A 15,252-nucleotide genomic window follows, 5' to 3' on the forward strand; every position below is an offset into this window, starting at 1 on the left:
ATACATGCCATATTTTCTGGAGACCCCCCTTCAGGGGGATTTGTTCAAAAGGCTGAAAATTCAGGGGGATTTTGGTAGTATTCAGGGGAATTTTTTAGCAGGTTTAAGTTGGTAAAATTTCAAGGTATTTTTGGACGCAAGTACGAAAAAATGTATTCACATTTATTTTGCTATGAAAACCTCTAACTTTTTCATTATACAGAATTATTTTATGTCATGATTTATCATATTCTTATGATACACTACATTGTCATGTCATACTGTAATACTGTAAATTAAATTTAACTTCCTCCAAAGTCTTTTAAAAAATTCTGCTTAATCCTATCAGAGAATGGAATGAAAATTATTGATGTCTTCCTTTTCCAAAATAGTAATATTTCTTTGCCTTTGATCATTACTTCAAATTAATTGATCATTTGTTGTTAAGGTTTCCTTTTGGCATTTATCAAACTTAAGTCATTCCACCCTTGCAGAGTTCTTTCCTTACATTCAGTTTCACTGACATACTGTGGTTCCACTTTGTCATTATTGCATGATGTAAAATATGTAAAAAAAACAACACCAGGGTGTTTATGTCTAAAAGGGGCATAACTCAAAAAAAATTACAGCCAGAGTTGTGGGTCTTGCTCTGTCAACACTATCATTTACTAAGTCTCATTTCAGGATCTTGAACAGTTTTGAAATATGGCCAAGATTAAAGTTTTTGCACCTCCGAGACAATGACAACAATGGGACACAATAGTTTTACTTTAATCATCATCCCATCAAACATACCAGCTAATATCTGCTCAAAAATCATTCAAAGAACATCATTCCATTCATCACAGTCTACCGAATTCCCAACAAAAGTACAATTCATTTCTCCATTAATTTCAATCACACCAAAAAAATTGTCTATTCAGCTTCACCTGTTCCTTCTCCTTGAATACTCTTCAAAACAAAGGTATTTATGGCATTACATCACTCATCGGATCATCAGATCACATGATTAAAATGTTATCATTGATTCTGATAACAACTCTAATCCAAGGGGCATGGATTTAAGAAATTCTTGAGTAACAATAATGTTTTAGTCTTAAGACCCCGCAATAATCAAATTGAAATCAATTTGCACTAGAAATTAAGTTAAGATGATATCTCTGATAGGAATTTAAATCTGATTCTGCAGTAACCAAGTGTTCAGTAAGCTTTGTTAAGTGCTAGATTAACCAGATACATCATTTAGAATCAGTTTGTCTGAGAATTTAGATGAGATAATTTGAATGTACATGAGCAGGGTAATTCATGAAAGTACCCTGCATGCAGATGTGGATGCCAATGCATGATTTTTGCCTGTTGATAAAGGGGTATTTAATTACTAGTGCTGGGAATCGCTTCCAGTTTGACTATCGATAATCGGTTACACTCAGGATACCGATTATCGATAACGCAATGGGTTTTTGACAATACCTTAATTGTAGTTTTATTCTTGTACAATAAATCGTAATCCTTAACTATATGTGTATGTTTGAAGTTATCCAGTGCTGTTAATTGTTGTTTTGGCAATATATATTGTCTACGATAACAACTTAACATTTGCGAATGTATAAATGAACTCAAAGGAGAAAATCTGCATAATTAACCAAAGGCAAATAATGAGCAGACAGAAGAAAAACAGCTCGCCAATTGAATAGATGGATTATGACCAAATAGAATCGATTGTAGCCGATTTCAGGAATAAACAATTAATTTTTGTTTACAATCGAACATTACTGACTATTTTTGAAGCCAGAGATATTGGCCTAAATTTGTCACTCATCTGGTGTTTATTTTCACCATTTTTTGGAAGGAAGCCAGAGCCTGTCTGATTGTAAAAAAAATTGCATCATTTTGACTAAAATTGGCAACTACATATTAAGGAAGAAATTAACAAGATGAATTAAAAAAAATGACAAAAAATCTTGGAAATTGGGGGCCCAAAAATGGTAAGAAAAAATACACTGACATCGCTGGTAACATGCATATACTAATTAAATTTGCCTGTGTGTTTTTTCATTATTTTCTTTCCATGGAGGCAAAACACAAAAATGTAAGCTTCAACCAAACACTGATACATAATTAATAGCCCCGGAAGGAACATCGGACAAAATAATGACAGGTTCTGTGGAAAGTTTCCAACCAATAATTGACATTGTGAATTGTTCCAGCCATCAAGTAATTCCAGGAAGTCTGCAACAACAGTATTTACTGAAGACAGATTTAGTTTACACTAACAGCCATCTTAAAGCAAACAGCACCATCAATCTGCACAAACAGAAAAGCTTTGCTAAGTGATAATCATGACTGACTTTGGCTGTACGATTGGGGAAAACAGAGAATTACCAAAGGGAAAAGGAAGAGATTTACCCATCTACCAATAAGCAAATTTAGACGGGGGGGGGGGGGGGGGGGGGGGGGGCTAGGGAGGGGCAGTCAAGATGCTCCTTCTTAAAGTATTCAAGTTGATTTTTATATGTCAATATAGGAGAAAAAATAGTGAAAAATTCATCATTTCAGAATAAAAAAACAGCCATATTTTCTTGGGGGAGAATGCCGGGACCCTCACCCACTTACCCCAAACATTTAAATCATATACATATTTGGGGGTAAAGCATCTCAAAGGTAGTGACCAAGTTTAGCGGAGGGGGCGCATATCAAAGGTAGTGACCAAGTTTAGCGGAGGGGGCGCATATCAAAGGTAGTGACCAAGTTTAGCGGAGGGGGCGCATATCAAAGGTAGTGACCAAGTTTAGCGGAGGGGGCGCATATCAAAGGTAGCGACCAAGTTTAGCGGAGGGGGCGCATATCAAGGGTAGCGACCAAGTTTAGCGGAGGGGGCGCATATCAAAGGTAGCGACCAAGTTTACTTACTTTTATGAATGAATACCAAACAGCAACTAGTAGATATTTCAGTTGTAAAACTGCTATTTGATTAATGTGTTATTAAAGACTGATAAGCCATTTATTTCATTGGCTTGAAATGTAAGGCTAAATCAAGATTATAAAAAAGCACCCCTTTTGCTGTCTTATCAATGTTTTGTCCCACCATTGCCATATATGGTTGTCCAAATATTGACCTTCACACCCAAGGGATATTTGTCAATGAACGTGGGGTTACAGTTCACTATGTTCTAGACATAAAAAAATGTGGGTCTCATTCAACTTAATCAAGGTCCAGACTGACAGCTGTCCGATATCTTAATTATTGCCCCCTTCATGTATGCTGAAAATGTATATTATGTGTATTTTTCCTGATCTAGCCCAAGACGTCTTTCATAGTAAGTTGTCACCACTACTGTATCTTAAGAGATTAACCCAACAAACATTAAAGTTGACTTGGTAATAAATACTGATGTAAAATACCACCATCATGGCACCAGAAATGCCTTTACACAACTGAAGCACTTGAATGATTTAAGTGAGTCGGAAGCAAAAATAAACCTTTTAAAGTATATTTATATATATATAGGTATGACTTAAAGCATGAATTTTTTTTGCATGAATCATATTCTTTTTAAATTTTTTTATCATTAAAGCTGCTGCACTATCACAGATTGAACATTTTGATAACTTTTTTATTGTTTGTCTTGGAACGAGCAAATTTTTGCCTAAATACTTGCAAATCAATGATATAAAATTGCTGACAAAAATTCAGATCGTCGATTTTCATATTTCTGTTCGAAAATTAATGTTTTATGGCTTAAACCGTTACTAACGGTTTAAGAAAACTGCATAAAATATCAATTTTTGAACTTATATATAAAAATCTGCGATCGGATTTTTTGTCAGCAGTCTTATATAACTGGCTTTCATAAATTGGCTCGTTCTGAGATGTCAAAACGTTCAATCTGTGAGAGTGCAGCTTTAAATTAAAAATAAACTAGAAGCGCCGCAATGCGACGAAACCAGGTTTTTGTTATGGGCAATCAGAAATTATAGCCATTTAATTTGTTGTATGACTTTATCTTTGCTTTTATCAAAAAGAGAAGTAACTGAAAATTACTGTTGGCGGAAACCATTTTTCTATTTTTAGTAATAGTGACCTTGACCTTAGCCCCTCCCCACTCAAAAGCAATTCCAAGCTAGCTCTTTACATAAGCTACCTACACACTAAGTTTCATCAATATCTATCAATGCTAACTTATGTTATTGGGCAGAAACCAATTTTCTATTTTTAGTAACAGGCGACCTTGACCTTAGCCCCACCCCCCTCAAAAGCAATCCCAAGCTTGCTCTGTACATAAGCTACCTACACACCAAGTTTCATCAATATCGGTCAATGCTAACTAAAGTTATTGGGCAGAAACCATTTTTCTATTTTAAGTAACAGTGACCTTGACCATTTTTCTATTTTAAGTAAACGTGACCTTGACCTTAGCCCCTCCCCACTCGAAAGCAATCCCAAGCTAGCTCTTCACATAAGCAACTTACACACCAAGTTTCATCAACATCGGTCAATGCTAACTAAAGTTATTGGGCAGAAACCATTTTTCTATTTTAAGCAACAGTGACCTTGACCTTAGCCCCTCCCCACTCAATAGCAATCCCACGCTAGCTCTTCACATAAGCTACCTACACACCAACCTTCGTCAATATCTATCAATCCTAACTAAAGTTATTGGGCAGAAACCATTTTTCTATTTTATGTAATAGGCGACCTTGACCTTAGCCCCACCCCCCTCAAAAGCAATCCCAAGCTAGCTCTTCACATAAGCTACCTACACACCAAGTTTCATCAATATCTATCAATGCTAACTAAAGTTATTGGGCAAAAACCATTATTCTATTTTTAGTAACAGTGACCTTGACGTTAGCCCCACCCCCCTCAAAAGCAATCCCAAGCTAGCTCTTCCCATAAGCTACCTACACACCAAGTTTCGTCAATATCTATCAATCCTAACTAAAGTTATTGGGCAGAAACCAATTTTCTTTTTTTAGTAACAGGCAACCTTGACCTTAGCCCCACCCCGCTCAAAAGCAATCCCAAGCTAGCTCTTCACATAAGCTACTCACACACCAAGTTTCATCAATATCTGTCAATGCTAACTAAAGTTATTGGGCAGAAACCATTTTTCTATTTAAAGTAACAGTGACCTTGACCATTTTTCTATTTTAAGAAAAAGTGACCTTGACCTTAGCCCCTCCCCACTCAAAAGCAATCCCAAGCTATCTCTTCACATAAGTAACTTACACACCAAGTTTCGTCAATATCTATCAATGCTAACTAAAGTTATTGGGCAGAAACCATTTTTCTATTTTTAGTAACAGTGACCTTAGCCCCACCCCCCTCAACAGCAATCCCGAGCTAGCTCTGTACATAAGCTACCTACACACCAAGTTTCATCAATATCTATCAATGCTAAGTAAAGTTATTGAACAGAAACCAATGTTTGACGCCCGCCCGCCCGCCCGCCAGAAACGACAACCTCATTCTAATAACCCGGTTATCGTTGAAAACCTGGTTAATAAACATGATAATGAATTGAAAAAAAAAAATGGCATCAAGCTTTATAATTTGCCTTTATACATATGCAAACATGCTCTAAGTCATCAGAATTTTTTTCACATTCTTTGCTTGTCAAACAAACACAATGTATTTTTTAGGACACCAGTTAGTTGTATGGTTACTAAGGTGACCATATAAATCACCTGGACATTAGGTTGCCTCCTAGGCGTTATTTCCTCACCAACCATTACTCTGCTTGTCAGAAACGGGACCTTTCTTTCCTTTGTGAACTGTTACTTGAAATTTACCTTCATCCCACCTTAAAATTCATCTTACATGTAACTGTAGATCTATGTCTTTTTTGTAGTGAGGTTTTTAATTTCGAGAAAACTGAATCATTTTTGCTGAACTTGTAAGAAATGAAACTCATGACGCCATTTTTTAACCATCAGTAAGTCAATATTTAGCTAGATTTTAAATTCGGTACAGATCGATTCGTGAAAAACAGCTAAAAATCAAACCATTGCAAAATTTAATTTACCTCGATCATTTCACTTGTAAAAACAACAGATGTAAAAAAATATAATCAAGTTAATTAACATGTTTAGAATGAAACATCAACCACAACAGCAAAAAATGTTATAAACTTGAAATGTTTGCACAATATAAATTAAAGTTAATTTCAGAATTAAACAGTTATAGATGCATTTGAAATTACTCGTAATTGTTCTTCAGTGAATCGCTACTGTTTTTTCTCACAGAAATTTATGACTTGGCCGGTTGAGTAATTGAAATGACTTTATATTTTATTTGTTTCTTTGTTGTTTAAATACTTCCACGTCATAAACAAAGCAAAGTGTAGTCCTTAATCAGCTAATAGAAGCAGTTTAACCATAAGGGTGTTTTTTTGCAACAAAGGTTTCATTTGTACAACCACAAAATCAAATTTGAACAGTAAGAGTTTATTTAGCACTTCAAAGAGCGTAATATAAGGCCGGTTTGATGCAAAACCAATGCAAACTATTCATGTATGGACCCTATGTGGGTGTAGAAGTTTGCCCCTTAGTGGTAGGTTTCATGTTGATACGCAATCACTGCCAGTCGCAGTCAGCTGAATTCTGGTGATGTGTGAAGTCAATTGACAGGCTAAGGGCGTCAGCACTTCCCTCAAATTCACTTGCTGTATTTGGGTGGACTAAATGCCACGATCATTCAACGCCCATAAACCTTTAAATGCCACGTGCATTTGTTAAAAGTAATGGTAGCAAAAACAAAACCTTGCGAAATTTACCTCACCTTTTTAATTTAACTTCAAGTACAACTACAGTTGTTAAGAAAAATACAGCCCCCCCACCTCCCCCACTCTTGGATTGTCCAAATGACTTTTTCCTGCATTCCTGTAAATATGGCAGCAAATAAACACTTTCATGAGGGGAACGCCCAAAATCCCCCAGACCAAATTTCAATTTTAATTGAGCCTATATCATTCGCTTCTTTGTGCACAAACCCAATGTTGCGCCCCCTGGTGCTCTAGCGTCTAATTCTGAATCTGCCCATGTAACAAACTAAACTTCTGCTAGGTTTTCATGACACAAAACATTCCTTCTTCATTTCAGCTAGGAACAAAAACAATAAATCTTTCTCAAAGACTGGTTTAATTCATTTACAACCTGCCTATAGTTGACAGACTGGTTGGTGTTTTTCTTGCCATTTTTTCTGCCATAAAAAAACCTGGTCTTGTCAGCAATTACTCCACATTTACTCCTTGTTTTGACAGGTTGCCGTCATTTTTCACGGTTCTAGACATAATGCATGCATCAGCTAGGTAGGTCAATACACCTTGCATAACAATTATCATGCATAGCAGTCACAATAAAGAATTCCAGCTTCCTGCTAAATTTATTAGGGACTTTTAAAACCAAACTTGGTAACGGTAAAAATGTGAAGTAAGTGTTTACGCATACATCCCTGCCAATCGGCTGGCTGGATGCATTCTGATTTATTACTAAAACATATATGGAGAAATATACCGCCAATATTCCATTCAGTCATAGCCATTAGAATAGATATCTTTGTTTATAGTCTTTATTCAAAAGCTAATATTGCCTTTCAACATAGCATTTATTACATAATTTATCACGTGGTATAAACACACTGCATAGGTGATTTCATTAGTTTAAAAAGTATATAAATGGTTCATAATGATCTAATTGGTTTAAAAATTCAGCTATTTCTGCATGCACACTGTCTATCATAGAGACCTTCACACCAAAGATAACAATGTTATTATTTATTTTTGCTTTACTTAATCACTTATAAGATGTGTCAGACAGACAAACATACAGACAGTCAGACAAACATAACTGCCATCTGAAACAAGACAGACTGGCACAAACTATTCTTGGAAAAGGTGAACCATGACTTGTCATGTTGCTGAATATAACTTTCCCGCTGACACGCACTAACTGTCATGACTTTCCATTCCATCTTTACAACATGAAATTTAACAGATTTCATAAGAAGAGCATTGAATTCATCCCCCCCCCACAAAAAAACCACAATATCGGGTAAATTGATATGTAAATGCACGTTAAATGCACATTCCCATGCAAAAGATTTCTGGCATGTTAATTAAACGGATATCAAAGAAATTAATAACAACCAGACATTCTCTTTTTAAATCATCATGCAGTAAACATTTTTTTGCACTTCATGAAGTGTGCAGGTTTTCCTATTAGCATTTTGGATAGATATACTTTATCAAACATGGGCTATAACAGAGCGTCACAAAAACCAGAGCACTATGGAGTGAACATGGACACGCGTCTGGGTTTGTTTTCAGTCAAACAAGGGACATAACTCTGCAACTACTTAGAGCCAGAGATATGGGCATTAGCTTTAACTGCTAAACATGTTCTTATTGTCTTTTGCAACATGTGTACCATGTTTCATTTGAATATCTTGAACATTAATTGGAGTTCTGGTCAAGGTTATTTATGCATGACAATGATGCGGTTGACAACAATGACAATAACTGGACTTTTTCTTTAAACAACGACACGCTGTGGGAAGGAGCATTTCTCAACAAGTACTTTAGTGTCAGACTGATGGGACTTCTTAAAGATATGCACCTTGAAATTGTGAGCATGTGAACCAAGTTTCATATTAATATGACAAATAGTTTTTAAGAAATGACCAACATAAACATATATGGTACCGCATGAAGGAAAGACACCAAGTCAATTTAAATATGCCAACTTTTTTCTTTAAAAGACAGACAAGCTGACAAAATATATGCAACATAATTGTGGGACTTTGCCAAACAGTAATGAACCAACATTGATGTGAAAAGAAGTAATAAAATATAAATGTTCCAATCAATCAATATCCCATTCCTGCAGCTTAAAAATTAAAACCCTATCGGAAAACCAGCGGTCCTTTAAACCAAACATAATGCACCGACAAGAATTCTTTGTATCAAACATAGCAGCTAACTGCAGACTTAACTTCGCCATTCCGCAGTTGTGCAGCGGCCCTGTTCCCGACCAATTTAAGTGAAATTTTATGCAAATACAGACGAGATAACTGCATGAACTGTCCTGGATGACAAATTAACCCATTACTTAAGCCGTCTGTGAATCACTTTCATAAAAAGATAAGACTTTATGGTATGTGCACCTTTCAGTCTTATGAAAAAGATATTAAATAATGTGTTGAATATGAATTTGAAATTCCTTAGTTTATAGCATTATTAATAGTTTATTATCTTGTTTGCAGATAGAAATCTTTTCTTGACTTAGTTGCGCCTTAAAAAAATATGGTATTCTTTTCAAATCTTTACATATTTTGTGAAATTTTGGGCCATTCAAGGGATCTCATTTAATTTTTCATTTAATTTTATCTTGCAATCAAAAACTGTACCACAATTTATTTCCCATGATTTTGATACTTCCTTTTAAAGGCAGTCAAGCACAAAAATGCTTCTATAAGCATGAAATAAAATACAAATTAGCGATACACTTAACATTCGATAACATTATCAGTGCAAAGGTTAAAAAGAAATGCAAAATAAAGCAATGAAAATAATACACTTTTTGGTAAGTTGAACTCCATAACAAATACCCAGTTTTATTTTCAAAATGGAACTACTTCATAAACTGTATGCACTAGTACCAAATACGTATTTCCAAAAATTCATTGTAATGATCTTTAAAGCTGCACTCTCACAGATTGAATGTTTTGACAACTTTTTTATTTTTTGTCTTGGAACGAGCCATTTTTCACAAAAATCCAGCTATATGAGAATGCTGACAAAAAAGTTAGTAACGGTTTAAGCCAAAAAACATTAATTTTCGAACGGAAATATGAAAATCTACAATCTGATTTTTTTATCAGCAATCTTATTATCATTGTTTTGCAGATATTTACACAAAAATTTGCTCTTTCTAAGACAAAAGGTTGTTAAAATGGTATATCTGTGAGAGTGCAGCTTTCTCTCAAATATCTTAACTTTGTTGCATGGGTGGAATTTGGCTGATTTGAGTTTGATTTGATTTTTTTTTATTCATCAACCCAACAGGTATCCTTTGATATTTATTTCTAAACAAGGTTAACTACCTTTAAGAGTGCTAATCTTTCAGTTAAAGTCTGGCTTTCATTAATGATTACAACACTTCACTCTACTTAATGGGGAACTTTATTGGCTTTAAATGTTTCCTTAATCAAAAGCATCAAATAAACTTACACAGCCTATAAAAGATTAAGCTCTTTACAGATAAAAAATAATTCATAGTCTTTTTTTGGCAGATTGTTTGAAACTAAACGTACATTAATGACATTTTTACTTTGTAGAAATGATTTCATGTTATTTACTTAAAGTGACACTCTTATTTAAAATTAATACCTACACATGTATTAAATATACATATATTTTATAAACCTTTAACTACAAGTTTACTAAATAATGCATTATTGGAAAATATTTATTACTGATAACACAATTGTAACTGTTTATTTAATAGATGAAACATGCAAAAATATTAAATGATTGGTGACTGCTAAAATATTACAGTGATTTAACATTGTCTCATATGGTAGAAATACCGTGTTTTTTGCAACTTTATTAAAAATTAAACTCTGTATCCTTCATAAGAACCATTGTTTTCGACATTTATTCATCATTTTAAGTATATTAAAATATTTGAATTAATTGTGGTAAATCTTATTTGGGAGTAAGAGCGCATCTTTAAATTAAACACAATGCTGGTTGTCATTCACTCATTTATCACTGAACAATAAAGGGAATAATTATGTTTTATAATCAAATGGATTAGTTTACCACCTCAGACAAACAACCTCCAACAAGGTGGAGCCAAGCTCCCGGCTCGAGAGGTGAGAGCGAAAATGTTCTATCAGCTTCTTTATTTAATGTCACTTAGAACCTTGAAGTGCTAACTCTCATAACATGGGTTTAATGCCAGAAGGAACCACACCACTGTGTAGCTTCATGTCGATAGGTTCCCTATGGCACAAACCCCATAATTCATCACCGCATACAAAATGTGACACTACCTACCTGGAATAAGAGTCGTTCGTCCCCCCACATTGCTGCCTTGTTCCAATCGATCACTTCCGAAAATGGAAGCTCCCATCCATTGCTTAGCAATACAGGAATACAGCCAGCTTGTAATACTTCAAGAAATCTGAAACAAAAAACAAAAACAAAAATATTTTGGTGTTTTGAATACATATCACTTTTGAAAATGGAGGCTAAGAATAAACTGCTAATCGGCAAACAAAGAAATAAAGTCAACCTATAACACTTCGAGAAACCTGCAATTAAAAACAGAATTTAATGTTGAAATTTATGTATATTTTCAAACTGAACATTATACTTTTTGGGGGATAAAAAGAAATGAACTTGAACAGTCGGTAAACTATTTTCTTTCTTGAAAAGTACAACCTGACATTAAATACCTCTTCAGATGCTACTTAATAATCTACTTTGCACACAAAACTGGAGATTATGGGCAGAAACTTGATATTCCCACTGCATCCATAAATGTCAACGAATTTTACCCTCACTATCAAAATAGTGTTAAAAAGCTCAAAGGAATTCATGCAGTTTTCTGGGAGATGAAAATTTGCTCAATATATAATAACCAGGCATGAGAATGGCTGACGGCACAAGTCCCTAAACTTTACGCCTGGGACCCAGGGGGCTGCCTTGGTGATGGTAATTGGGGTCAAAGCCCACTTAAAACTCCTGGGCTTGGTACATTTTAACAGCCTAAAATTGCATTTAAATTTACCTGTACATAACTGTGCCATTTCTTATTTACCTCTTCTAGGAGACAAAACAAAAGCTTTATAGGTGTTGTTAAATGTGTCTAAGCTTAAACAAGAGTACCACAAGCGGATGTGAATGTCCATCCATTTTGTTTTTTTAGTTAACAAAGGTACATCATTCAACAAAGGTTTCAGCCAGAGTGCTGGGACTTGGTAAAATAGTGAAACACTACTGTCAATGTGTAGTGTAACATTGTAATGTGTGTCATTGTGAGTCTTACTGTGAGTGACAGCTGAATTGTCATTGACGTTGGATGCCGTTGAGGCAGTTTTAAGATTATGACCATTCCAAGTGTGGGGATAGTAGGTATAGTTTTTAATCATGGTTCAGATGATGACTGATCTTTGCAGATAAACATGTATCCTCTTAGCAGCAAGGAATAAGTTAATAATAAAGTTAATACATTATGATGTAATTTTAATGACCAGTATGAGTTGTGACCTTGACCTTTATGACCTCAAAATCCATAGGGGCCATCTACTTAAATGTCAAGTATGAGGGTCCTGGGTGCAGGCATTGTCGAGCTATCACTGTGACCTTGACCTTTGACCCAATGACCCCTTAAATTAAAAGGGGTCATCTACTGGCCAGGCTCAACCTCCATGTCAAGTTCGAGGGCCATGGGTGTAGGCATACTGGAGTAATCACTCGGACAACCTTTTGGCATTCAAGTCACTGTGTCCTTGACCTTTGACCCGATGACCACTAAAAGTATAAGCGGTCATCTACTGGTCAGGCCAAACCTCCAAGTCAAGTTTGAGGGCCATGAGTGCAGACATTGTCGAGTGATCATTTGGACAACCTTTCAATATCCAATGTCACTGTGACCATGGCCTTTAACCCGATGACCCCTAAAATCAATAGGGGTCATCTACTGGTTAGGCCCAGCCTCAATATTAAGTTTGATGGCCAAAGGTCCAGGCATTGTTGAGTCATCACTCAAACAAGCTTTGACAATTTTTCCCAATTAAAGGTCACTGTGACCTTGACCTTTGACAGGATGACCTCTAAAATCAATAGGGGTCATCTACTGGTCAAGCCCAACCTTCATGTAAGTTTGTTGACAATAGGTCTAGGAATTGTGAGTTATCACTCTGACAATCTTTGGTCTATCTACGGAACGACCTACCAACAGACCGACAGACATGCGCAAAGCAATATACCCCCTCTTCTCCGAAGGGGGGCATAAAAAGATACCATGATTCAATTGCTTCTCAACTTGGCTATGACATAACAATATCTAGCTGAAAGCATTTGAAATTTGCGGTTTATTACACTTGAAAGCTGCTTTATAAGCCATGATGGGTATCGTTTTTATTTAAAAATATCCTCACCTAGTTGACTTAACAAATGGATATCTCTATAGCTGACTTAATTGAAAACTTTAAATATAGGCAATATTCAATACAGAAAAACATGTTGCAGACAACGAATCTCAGGGCAAAGCAATCGTTATAGTTTAATCATATATTCCAATGTTATCTAAAATATAAATCTCTTTTCCGTCAAAAAAGTCTGCAACCTCAGCATTTGTTTTCCATAGTTCAACATTTTAACACCACGGTTTAGATTTGAGGCTGATAAAAGTTGAGAACTTCTATATAGAATAAGACCAGGATTTTTTATCATTACCATCCATTAAAGATACACTCTTACTCCCAAATAAGATTTACCACAATTAATGATATTGTTAATATTCCAAAAAGGATGAAGAAATGTTGAAAACGATGGTCCTTATGAAGGATACCAAATGAAATTTGAAAGATTTAATGAGCTTAAAACACGGTTTTTCTACCTAATGAGACTATAGTAGATCACAGTAAATCTTCGAGCATTCATTTCAATAATCATTTAATAATTTTGAGCTTTCGATCTGCAATAAAATAGATGGTTACAATAATGTTGTCAGTAATCAATATTTTCCATAAATGCATTACTTAGTAAGTACATGTAGGTTTATCACTCAAAGTTGAGGTTTGTTATATGTGTATGTATCAATTTTGAATAAGAGTGACAGTCTTTAAGGTTGCACCTTTCCTACCCCTATAGAAGGTAAACTTTGCAATGTTCGCTCAGACACTTGTTTAAATATTTGAGACATAAATTGACATCATTAATGACGTTTATTAATATCCACTTGCAAGCATTTTACATCTTATGCGCAGACACATACAACAATAAATCTTTGCAATGTCTTCATATATATCAGCGGGAAGGAAATCCAAATAATTATGCATTTAAACTGTCACATATACGCCTTAAATGCATATATTTATCAATGTCACGTAACTTGATTATTTCGTTTGCAATTAGATAGAAAGAACTTTGTACTTATGCTACGTTTACACTATGTTCCCGGTGGCCACGGCAGCCCCGTTTGCCCGAAACGTATTGTGCCGCAGGATTTTGGCCATTTTTGTCTCCATAAACAAGTTGTGTTAGGTTGTGATAAGTTTTCTCACGTTTTATTAAGGTAACCGTGACAAGCCGTAGGAGCGAAAAAGTGGTTCGTCTAAGGCGCACTAAGGTCCGGGCGCGGTCTACCAGGGATGCATGTACGTTACGTCCCGGTCCGATACGTTCTGATAGGATCCCTCACGTTGTTCACGTCTTCATCCAGGTCTGATGCGTTTTCCACGTTTTGTCAAGGCCTCCTATGCATCAAACTTTAACACCGCAGTGCTTTGGATTACGTTTGTGTCCACGGTATAAAAAAAATCCCCCAGGCAACAGCAATCACTGTATCAGAATACTTCGACAAGTAAACATGAATTCCCAAGATGAAGAAGATTTTGTGTTTTTACCGCAAATGAAACGTAACGAAACGGCTATCGTCCACCCTAGCTTGCCGTGAAAACCGTGACAAAACGAAGCACAACGTGACAAAACTAGAAAGGAACTTCAGATGCCAGGGATTACATATGATTCCCGCCCCCCTACGGACGATTTATAAGTTGTGTAACGGCCTATTACGTACTGTCACGTGTCATTGCATTCACCCCGTTTTACTAAGACCTACTACGTTTCTCATCCACACCGTGGCTGCCGTGGTAAATTATTTGACAGTTTAAAATTCTGGCCCGGCATGCACGGCAATAACGGTCTGTCAGTTTGCATATCCCGTTCCCCCGCGCTGTCTCACGTTTATCCCGTTTTCTCCACGGTTGTCTGAAACGGGGCTGCCGTGGCCACCGGGAACATAGTGTAAACGTAGCATTAGCAAGTAAATTTCTTGATTCATTTGGTAGAGTACTTAATCTAAAATTAAACCAGAAATCCATGGTATTGGCAAGTTATGGGCTATAAAACGGGCTTGTTCATCTCAAAGTTTAATTTTGACTACTGCGTATATTGTAACTGGTAACATTTGTACTAAGCTTTATAAGAATCTCTTCAATTGATTAAGAGTTATGGCCAAGTTTAAGACATTTTTGCTTGA

At 35.7% G+C, this 15,252-nt stretch overlaps 1 protein-coding gene across 1 annotated transcript in view; it reads right to left on the minus strand.

Annotated features, from left to right (window-relative positions):
• Positions 1–15,252, minus strand: part of LOC128205603 (exostosin-1b-like) — a 66,274-nt gene that overhangs the window by 25,474 nt on the left and 25,548 nt on the right. The window contains exon 3 of the mRNA XM_052907343.1: positions 11,040–11,166. Within this exon, the coding sequence (XP_052763303.1) occupies positions 11,040–11,166 (127 nt within the window). The remainder of the gene's footprint in view (positions 1–11,039; positions 11,167–15,252) is intronic.

This window comes from Mya arenaria, chromosome 10, assembly GCF_026914265.1.
Source record: "Mya arenaria isolate MELC-2E11 chromosome 10, ASM2691426v1".
Taxonomy (NCBI): domain Eukaryota; kingdom Metazoa; phylum Mollusca; class Bivalvia; order Myida; family Myidae; genus Mya; species Mya arenaria.